The sequence below is a fragment of the Symphodus melops genome (assembly GCF_947650265.1).
Source record: "Symphodus melops genome assembly, chromosome: 11".
NCBI lineage: Eukaryota > Metazoa > Chordata > Actinopteri > Labriformes > Labridae > Symphodus > Symphodus melops.
Window position 1 is genome coordinate 21,129,508 of NC_136701.1, and position 10,755 is coordinate 21,140,262.

The window sequence follows — 10,755 nt, forward strand, 5'->3', positions numbered from 1 at the left end:
CGCTGGAGAGACTATGTCTCTCGGCTGGCTTGGGAACGCCTCGGGGTCCCACCGGAAGAGCTGGAGGAGGTGTCTGGGGTGAGGGAAGTCTTGGCGTCTCTGCTTAGACTGCTGCCCCCGCGACCCGACTCCGGATAAGCGGTAGAAAATGGATGGATAGATGGATGTAATTTAGAGTATACTCACTTCTGCAGGCACCTCTACACTACAGCAGGAAACTAAACAACCCAACAGGCACATATTCAGCCTTTCACACATCAGACACTGATGAGTTTAACATGTTTTTGTTATTAAGTGCTTCACTGGATTGAGATACCGGTAACTGAGGTTGACTTCTGGGAAGTCAAAATTGTGTGACAAAACATCCAGTGATTTTTTTCTGTCTTTATGGTCACAGTAGATAGAACAGTCAGATTACGAATCTGTCAAGATATTTCTGGTCCAATGCTTCTCATATGTTCAATACTGAATTGTTTTGACTCCAGTCAGTAAATTACCCGTGATGAATGAAAACTGTCTGTTTTGTGAGTGATGAAAGCTCACCCTGATACTGTAGTTCTCCTGCAGTTTGTTGTTTTAACAAAAAAGGCTTCAGACAAAGTGGGAATTCAGTACCTTCAGGTAATATTGTCATAATCATTCGTAGCTGAGAAAGACACTTTAATAACATAATTATGATTCCCTTGATGATGTTGTCTAATGCTGATATAGTTAGGAAAAAATTATAGGAAGAGGTCAGGATTCAAATATTGACTGACTAACTTTCATATTTTGGGTCCACACGGGGACGTGAACAGGCAACCCTCCAGTTTCCAACCCAAGTCTCCACAGACTGACCGACAGCTGCCTGACATATGGATGACCTGTTGTGTTAGTTTTATTTACTCCATATTTAACGATTTAATGAAATCACAAATGTTAAAATTAAATTGAGGTTTGCTTTTATTTTCTGTGGTTTTTGACAACATTGAAAAAACATTCATTGATAGTTTCACAATCCTAGTTTAGTCAGTCATGGGAAACACACATTTCAAATAAAAAACAGCAGAGTTCATGTTATAAAAAGCAGGCTGTGTAACCAATAAAAAAAAAACCCTTTCAGTTTAGTTCCCCTGTACGGGATGAAAGACTTTACACATTCAAAGTGTGCAAAAACCACTTAACAAAAAGCGTTTGCATTTGCTTTGTGTTTTTATCGTAGTAATAAAATACATGTTAAATGAGCAAACTGGCAAGAGATGAGGCAGGAAGGTAAACAATAAAAAAAACATACAGAAATAATACAGGACATGGTGTTACCTTCACATAAAATCAAGGAGATTGTTTTCTGATAGAAATCCTGGCAAGAGACTTGGTAATACTAAAGCATCAAAACAAAATCCAGAGTTAACGTATGTAGCCAATTCTAAAGGCATTTCTTCTCGCATGACCAGCTGGCAAGTTTGGCAGAAAATCATTTAAAAAAGCGTGTAGAAACATCATTTTCTCCAGTTAACATCCCATTGATGGTTATATCAATTCAAGCATTGGTATAATAGGTAGTCAGTACAATATGTGGGGATAATGTAATACTGGTGTTGTTGTGACATTAAGCATAATGATTCACACCTTCAGAAATGTGCTCGCCGCGGTTACAATTTCAGGTGAGGACTGTGTGGCACTGTGGGAGCGCTGAGGGTGCAGGTTTCCTTATGTTTTTACTTCTCCTGCGAAAATGTTGAATTTCCGGCAAACAGGTAGGTGAGAGAGTTGGGCCTCTTCTTTTGCCTCGACCTCCTCCTGCAATGAAAAACAGTTTGGAACTCCTCTTTTTCCTTACATGTAAAACGTCTTAGTGTAATTGTTGAATAACTCACATGTTGAGCCCCGCCCCCACACACAGCGACAGCACCACCACAGCGATGATGGCGACAGCGATACACACGTAGACTGGTGTGACGTCCCATTCTGGATCAGGTGACTCTTGGATAACTTCTGAAACAACAGGCAGTAGAGACGCACACGCACACACAATGTTGAGTTTAATAACAGTTATTTTCATATTCCTCAAAAAACATTTAGCAATGAATAAAATAAAGAGAATTCCACGAAAGTATAAATAAATAACAAATAAGCAGGAATACAATGTGCTTACAAAGCAGAAAATAATGTGTATTTTAACATATTTGAGTGATTTATGAATAAGGTTTTTCAATAATCTCTCATTGATTAATACTGACTTTCTTGATTGACTCAAAGATAATATCCCTGCTGCTGTTCTCCTGCACTGCCAGAAACATACACATACTTAAGAGGGCAAACAGGACTTCATAAACATCTTAGACTTATTCAATAATTGAAAGGATTAACAATAATTGTTTATTTATTAAAAAAAAGACTCCTGAAGGTCATCAAAAGCAACTTAAAGAAAAACCAGTTTGCTGTAGAATAGATGAAACACACAATGTCACCAGCGTAATGATTGATGCAATGTTTAATTTAAAAAATGCTCTTAGTAAAGGAGGAGCAGGAGGCTAATAATATAAATGCTTAAGGGACACTATTACCAACCATCTGAAGTGCAATAACGGAGATATAAACTAGTCTGTAGTTTGATCAACTCTTTTATTCATTCTGTGAAAACATTATGACGCTAAAAAGTGGAGCAACAATGACACCCATTTATCAATCTGAAGTAACATGGATTTTATGTCAGTGTTGGTATTCACATTTTAACATAAATATCATCAGGAAAGTGGCAAGACATCCAGCAAGTAATCAACCATTACACTGAAATATACCATTCAACATATACCATTCAAGATGTTTCAGAAAATGTGGACATGCAACAAGAAGTTGACTTCAACAGGAAAGGAGGCAGGAATATCTGAGGCTAATTTCAACACAAGTTAACAAAGGTTAATGGTGCAATGTGTGTCCCTGTGCAATGTTAGGACATGGTTGCCGTCAAGTATAAAGAAGTGTGGTGACAAGAACAGCATAGTATTCTGAAACCGACAATTTAACATGAGAATTGTTTATTGCAGGGGTGTCAAACTCCAGTCCTGGAGGGCAGGCTTCCTCAGGCTGTTAAATGTCTCCCTGCTCCAACACAGCTGAATCCAGTGAGCGACTTGTTATCAGGCTTCTGCAGCGCTTGGTGACAACACATTGGTTTGAAGCATGTGTGTTAGAGCAGGGAGACATCTAAAAGTCTCAGGTGTCTGGTTCTCGAGGACTGGAGTTTGACACCCCTGGTTTATCAAGAACCTTCATAAGTACAGCTATACACCTGAAATAACAAAAATGTCCCTTTAACAAACCCCCCCCCCCCCCAAAAAAAGAAAAAAAAAATCAGGCATAAAAATCACTTTTTTCTCAGAAATCAATCACAATTAAAGGACTGTAATTTCCTCGATGTGGATACAAGAAAACATGGCAGTAATACAGACAGCTGTAGAAAATGATTTCTTCTAACACCTGGGCGCCAAAGTAAATCTATTAACAAGCAAAATTCAAATGAATAAAAACAAACAGAACAGTGAACCATGGGCCTTTTGGGAGTCTGAATGCCCCTGTCTTTAAACTTTTTTTTAATACATTCTATTTACATCCCCTTATTGTCCGGTGAGTTAGCCACACCCTCTAAAGCCTTAACAGGGATCATCTTTAGTCCGTCCCGTCTCAATTAGCAGACCTTGGCATTACTATAAAAAGGAGGACAAATAAAATATTAGCACAAACAATGGTGTATGTCTTATAGTTTATTTTGTTATTGTATTTGTTTAAAAGGTCACATATTATCCTCCTTTTCAAATTGATTAAGTTTTTTGCTCAGTATCAACTCTGATCCTGTGTTTGATCATGTCTATAAACCCCTCTATTTCAGCCCTGCACAGAATAGGCTGTTTCTGTGTCTGTAGCTTTAAATGCAAAAGAGCTGTGTATGACCACGCCCCTCTCTTGAAGAGCTTGGGTGGTTCGACTTCCGTGCACGGTAAGTAGACAGATTCAAGGGACAGAACAATCAACCTGGGGGAGGGGTTACTGCCCTTTGTGATGTCATGGGGGGAAAATCTCTTAGCAACCTGTTTGAGCACACATTTTCTGAAAAGTGGAGCAGGCAAAAGACAGAGGATGGATTTTTTTCTTATAATTGTGGGGTTTGAATACAGTCTAAAGACACGTTAGTTTTCAAAAAACATGGTTACGCATATTTTGCATAACATGTGACCTTTTGTGTTGCTATTGACAAACTGGCTGCAGTTGTGTAAATAAGATGATTAACTGAACATCACATTAAAATAATATCTCATTGTAAATACAGTACGGATTGTTGTTTTGCAGCTTTCAGGATTTTAACATCTTAGTTGTTCGCTTGATGAAAAAGATCCTGTTTAGCTTTAAATATTAAAAAACAAGATGAACTTAAATCCCTTCTGATATTAGAAAAAAAGACAGACCCTTTAAAAACATTGTTGCCATATATAGGCATTATTTGTTCCATTATCAAATAAAGAATTATGCCAGAAGAGAAAAATCTCATTTACTCTTTGATGGCCCTCCTGCTGGTGATCCACAAAGATAATGTTTCTGATGAGTGCTGGTTGATGTGGCTTTAAACAAATAAAGCTGCTCTATGTCTTAGTTTTCAAATCATTTACCCTTTGGAACAAACATTAAAAGATCCTTCAGCTGTTCAAAAGCACTGAATTATTAGAGAATAGATCTCATGGGAATCTCCAGAAGAGACTTGTTAAGTGTCTATGATTGATTGTCAGTTCCATGTCGGGCTTTGTCTCTGACTTACGTAAACAAACTTCTTGCTTTAATTGTTATAGGTCACATATCATCCTCCTTTTTAACAAGTTTAAATAAGTCCCAGAGCTCATAAAAACATGTTTGTGAAGTTTCTTGCTCAAAATTCACTCTCATGTCTATAAACCCCTGTATATCAGCCCTGCTCAGACCAGGCTGTGTCTGTAGCTTTAAATGCAAATGAGCTGTTCTTGACCACGCCCCCTCTAAAAGGGCTTGGCTGGCTATGACTTTCTCGCTACTCGGTAAGAAGACAGACTTTGTAAGAGTTTGTAAACAAACTAGGAACACAAATTGGAGTTTGAAAACCATGGTAAAGTGTATTTTGCATAATATGTGAACCTATTGAACACGTTTTTACTATATACATAATTTTAAGGTGTTAGTTAATTGTTAAACTACCGTATTACCTGGATGGCATGTCTGGAGACTCCACTCACTCCAAAATCCTTTTTCTGCACAATATGTATTCACTTTGGATCGAACCCTGAAGCAGTTTCTCTTGTTATTGTGGCTGGAGAGCGGACTGAGATTCATATGTGTGGTGAAAATCTTCTCCTGCCGAAGGTAAACAGAAGGGTGGAAGGCTTTTAAATAACATCAAAGTTATGACTCCATATTCAGAATATCAGACATTTCCTCATTAATATAGTCCTGATACTTTGTTGTCTGGGAACAAAGTAAATTGAAAAGAGCATCTCAGTGTCATGAAAAGAAATGTTCTTTCAAATCTCCACTAATTTAAGTGATCACTTCTTCAAAGACGGTTATACTGAGGTGTTTAAACACCGCTCTTCTGGTATTTACATTCTGAATTTTTCCACTGCTTCGGGATATACTGTATAATTATTGTAATTGTAACTCATTACATGTAGGTGTGAAATCATGTGTTGGTTCAAGTTTACGTCTTCCCAAAATGCCAACAGCTTTTGTCTGACAGGCATTATTGTTATTATTATTGACATATTTGTCTTGCACTATAATTAGACTACTTAAAAAGGTGGCGCAGGAACATTTTCTGACGGGAATGATATGTTCCTAACAAATTGGGTAACATGACTCATTTAAACACAAAATCAATTATTAACTGATAAGATTAATGAAACCCTTAATTATAAAGAAAAGATTTACATGTTGGGCGATGCATACCAACGTAATTTTCCCATCACGCCCCTCTTGACTGTGCTCCACCTCCCATTCAAGGCACTGTCCGGGAATCCGACCAACAGGACGCTTCCATTGTAGCTCCAGCTGCGTGTCTGGACCTGTTTCTAGATGCAGTCTTTCTGTGGTTTCAGGCTTCACTGCAGGATGCATTTTAAGAACAGTTTCAGGACCATGGCCACAGAGAGGAAAACATGCAGCATGTTCTGATAAGACGATAGTGAAGCTAAGCTTAAGACCTAAAAGGCGTGATTAGGACTCATAATGTAAAGAGGCAGGTACCGTGGTTTTGGACTTGCAGGGAGATGTATGATGTCTTCAGAGGACCGCCGTCTGGGGAGGAGCCGTTTACACAGAAGATGATATCCGTGAAATCAGGGAGAGCAATCCCTGTGAAATTACAGCCGTTCCTAAATCCTTTTGTGATGAGATAATTGGGGCATTCCACCACCTGCTCCAGTTCCTTGTACCTGGGAAAGAGACAAACACAAATAATGCACAGCCAATAATTGATGACCTATAAAGATAATTCCTGAGAATAGAATTTCAAGTCTTGATGCTTTTTTTTTTTTTTTTTTTTTGGGGTTCCAGTTCTCTCAGTTTACTAATTATCTCGGCATCAGAAGTAGGGAGAGGTTCATTCTGTGTTGTCCTATTGTTTGGAAGGATGTGGAGGAGGCCCATAGAGAGCAATCTGTTGTGCTGTTTTTTTCTTCAATCCAGCTATCTTTTGTTTTATTTCAGGGCAGGTCATGTAGTCATTTTGTTTCAGTTGAGGAGTGTTTCCTCAGCCTTCCCATATGATCATGTTCTATTCAGCTGCTCAAATGCAGTGCTCTGGTGTCCCCTAAAGGAGCTCTGAGGTAGCTCAGAGGAATTGTTTGCCTGTCAACTAGAGGGACAAGCCCCAGCAGACACATGTCGAAGTGTCCTATGGGCAAGAAACTGAACTGCTGCTCTTCTCCTGCTGCTACGCTGGGGGCTTGTGCATTTGTACCAAGATTTGTCAGAGGTCAGAGGTACTGACCATTGCAGATGAGTTGGAGATGTTCTGACCCTGTCATCTAGTCATCACTTTAAAAGTCGCTCACATCTTGACCCACAAAATATAGTCAGATATGACACATCATTGTAAAGAGATAACCAATGTTATTCACTTCACCTGTTCGTTGGCAGTCAGTATGTGCTGACAGATGGTCCTTCTGAGTACCGTAAACTTATTGAAAACTTTTTAGGGAATAAATCTAAACGACACTTTGCACCTCAGCTGCCACAGCTTAATATCGTCTTGTCCACTCACCAGAAATATAAGTTCTGCTTTGAGTTGGTCGCTGTCTTTGGGCCTCTTTTCCACTTGCACTCCATGTAATTCATGTTGTGGTTCACACAGACAAAGTTTTGGACTGCTGTACCCGCAGCACCTTGAAGTATAAAGGTAAAGAGAAAAATCATTGTTTTTACAAATCCATTACAGATCATTTCACTCCTCCTGTAAATGGACAGAAAATGGACAGTCTGACCCTGACAGCTTTCCGAGTTCTACTTTCACACATGTCCCTCACAGCTGGAGGAAACTCACGATGTTCAAAGTTTGTCAGTGTTTTTGTTTTAGCAGGCCATGTAGGAGAGTATCCTCAGGTATGGGTTGTCAGCATGATATGGTCTCCCTGTTCAGTTAAACTCAAAGCTTGCTCGGCTGGTGTGAACTGCCATGAAGGTCATGCGGTGGACCACAAACCTCTCCCTCCAGTTAATATGTGAGCAGTCTGTTCTCAGGCAAGCACAAAGGGCTTCACTCGTATCGTATGGTATCAGATTGTGTTGTGTCAAAGTGTAGCGGCTCTTTGCTTTAGCACATGCAGCCAAACTTTTGGGACCCTTTTAAAATGTTTGCACATGTGTGAAAGTCCCCCTCCCCTTAAAGACCAACCTGTGCCAGCAGGTTTCTGGACCCTTTCAGTGTAGTTCATGCTCTTGACCGTGGTGCCATTGGTGCAAGATCCACTCAGCAAGGTGTACACTCTTACTCTAACGTCTTTCATCAGATCGAACTGGGCCATGTACTTCTTCTTAGGTGTCCTGACGGCCTGCCAATTCAGACACACAAACCTGTTATTCAGATTACATGCCACACACTGTTTTCATGTGATTCGATCTCGATTGTGTTCCTGACTAAAATGGAAACTGACACTGGGCTTTTACTGGGCGTGATGTGCAGTAATTGTCGGCTAGTTTCGTTAGAATCAATCAATCTGTCACCTCAGTTTGTAAAGCCATAACCTCATATCCTGAGGCATTTAAGTGTAATGTAAAGTTACACTGTTTTTGGATTGAGTAAAGCATCAACTCTGATAGCTGCTGTGTTTCATAATCATGACTTCTATAAATCAAAGTGTCTGGGAGACAGTGAAGCAAGAGTTTTGATTTTTCCTTTAAAAGTCTTTAAAAGTCATCGAGACGTTTTCGTCACCACCGTCACATTCACAGCCATCATCATCGTCTCTGTCATCACTAAAGTCACGGAGATGATCTTTGGGATGATTATTGCTTAATCATACCTGTCACCAGACATCACCATCATTATCAAGTCACACCCGTGTCTGTGCAGACGCATTGAGCCTGACCTGAGCATTTAGCAGTTTGTTCAGTCAGGCTCAGAAGTTTTTAAGGTCCAGACATCTTGCCTTTTGGCGTATAAAAAAAAATCACACTCTGGAGAAAGGACCTGTCAGAGCTAGAGGAAAAATGCGAAAAGTTTACTTTGATCACAAAGATTATCAACTGTGATGAAAGGCTTATTAAGGGGTTAACTAAGGAACTGTTGAAGGATCAAAAAGTCTTCAGGCTGCATGAAGTCACACCTATTTTTCTCATTTAGATAATCAGATTTTTATGATGACAAATTAAACATGAATTATTTTTATGTTTTTGATTTACTTAACAGCAGCCTACTGAAATAAATCCTACTGTTACAGATGTACAACCCAACACATACATCACTCATGTTTATCATGATATATTATTATTCCAATAATAAAAAGAACTACTGTATTTTCCCAATGAAATAGTCTGAATGCATGACCTTGTATCAGTCAGATTTGCAAATGGAATAGAAATGGAACAACAAAAGTGACTTGGTGTCCTTAACTGTGCAGATAAAGTGTCAAATCTGCAGGAATATACTTATAAATCTTCCAAATCAATTGCTAAATCACAGAGTTTTTATTCATAAAGTAAAGTCAATTAATTTATAAAGCACATTTAAAAACAGCAGCAGCTGACAAAAGTGCAGATTGTTATTGTTCCTTTGCTGCTATCTCAAAGTTTGCTCTTTCAGCCACACAAAATACACATTTTAAAAGTTAACTCTGTGGAATCTGCATCTCAGTCTTTTAAGGTAAGAGAGAAGTAGTCATGATCAGGAAAGAGGGCGTGTTAAACTGTAAAAACTACTATTTTTAGAGAATTTGTGATTATTAATAAATAGTCTTGACTTGCCATGAAAGTTATCTTTAGCAGGTTACATACTGAGTTAAAATAAAATGGTGACACTTACACTCCAGCTGCCCTTGTAGGTGTTGAAGTACTCCAGCTGATAAAGTTTTGAGCACTCTGTTATGTTAATCAAGTTGGCTGGGGGGCTCCATGTAATCTCGAGGTGTCCAAGGTGACCTGGATCTTTTATCATGAGGTTTTCAGGAGGGTCCACTGCATGAAAAATAGAGAGATTATTTGCACACTGGTGCCTGATCTTGTAACTCTAACCTGTGTCTGCAGAACATTTGATTTATTGTGAGTCCCATTTAAATTGTGGCATTTCTTTCTAGCCAACTTCTTACATCAGGGTCAGGATAGACAGGTGAGGATGGGCATGCAACTTTTTTTTTTTGTCGTGCAACTCACACATTATCAGCAGTCAAAAAAAATCTGGACCAACCTGAGAATCCATCACAATGCAAGTTCTCCCTCCCGGTTAAAAGAAGCAGCAATAATGTGGCTTGATGTGCCGTCCAGGATTTACTCGCCATCTCGCTGCTGGAAAAGAGACCAAAAAAAAGACTGAACGAAGGGATCTCGCTTTTACTTCTGGCTGCTATAAAAACCCGATCTTTTTTTATAAGATCAATAAAAGTATAAAAATAAAATAATGACCTCACAAAAAAAGGAACAATGCGCAAAGTATCACTATTACTGTACTGCCCACCCCTTGGCACAAAATACAGCCACAACATAATACCAGGTACTTACATGGATGTGGAGCAAGTTCAGGCAGAGTTTAAGTCACGTGAAGAAATGAAGCTCCTCCTGAGTACTGAGCCATTTAAATGCTGGAGTCGGTGAGTAATGGCATCATCGATCATTGTTTTCATTTGAGTAATAGCATGACGAGGAAGATGGATCTAGCCACAGGCGTCGCCACCATACAGTAAAACAATAAACACAAGTGCAGAACTGGTCTACTAGTTGCGCGGAGCGCGCGCTTGCACTCTCTCGCGTGCTCTGTCTGTCAGTCAGTCAGTCAGTCTGTCTGTCTGTCTGTCTGTCTGTCTGTCTGTCTGTCTGTCTGTCTTTCGCCCACAGTTTTACAGCAGTTTTATAAATAAATGAAATATTAATGAAAATATGTCGGAAATAAACTTGTGTTGTGCAGTGCGATATGGTATGTATTTATTTTCCACTGTAGCCTATTTATTTTTTCTTATTTTCTTTGTGATTGTTTAAATAGTCATCTTTTGATCTAATGATGTAAAGAATGACGTTTCAAAAAGAGTTGTCAGTGCCCAGTCTTCCCAG

General features: G+C 39.1%; 1 protein-coding gene across 3 annotated transcripts; it reads right to left on the minus strand.

Moving 5' to 3' along the window:
- Positions 1–930: 930 nt before the first annotated feature.
- On the minus strand, positions 931–10,408 carry il13ra2 (interleukin 13 receptor, alpha 2). Of its 3 annotated transcripts, none has more exons than XM_079355927.1 (10): positions 10,210–10,408; positions 9,899–9,996; positions 9,518–9,669; positions 7,892–8,048; positions 7,262–7,382; positions 6,244–6,431; positions 5,947–6,101; positions 5,208–5,355; positions 1,857–1,971; positions 931–1,779 (listed from the first exon to the last, which is right to left on the minus strand). In XM_079355927.1, exons 2-10 carry the CDS (start codon positions 9,987–9,989, stop codon positions 1,698–1,700), a joined length of 1,209 nt encoding a protein of 402 aa, XP_079212053.1. In that variant the 5' UTR covers positions 9,990–9,996; positions 10,210–10,408; the 3' UTR covers positions 931–1,697. The 3 variants fall into 3 exon arrangements, with proteins under 3 accessions (XP_079212053.1, XP_079212052.1, XP_079212054.1); XM_079355926.1 differs by having other exon boundaries at positions 1,857–1,974; XM_079355928.1 differs by lacking the exons at positions 931–1,779; positions 1,857–1,971 and adding an exon at positions 3,146–3,686.
- Between the last annotated feature and the right edge of the window lie 347 nt (positions 10,409–10,755).

Coding starts and splice junctions, on each gene's coding strand:
- il13ra2 (XM_079355926.1), bottom strand. CDS start 9,989: ATGGCGAGTAAATCCTGGACGGCACATCAAGCCACATTATTGCTGCTT. Junction 6,432..7,261: donor AAGCAGAACTTATATTTCTG/GTGAGTGGACAA, acceptor TCTCTTTCCCAG/GTACAAGGAACTGGAGCAGG. Junction 1,780..1,856: donor GTGGGGGCGGGGCTCAACAT/GTGAGTTATTCA, acceptor TTTTCATTGCAG/GAGGAGGTCGAGGCAAAAGA.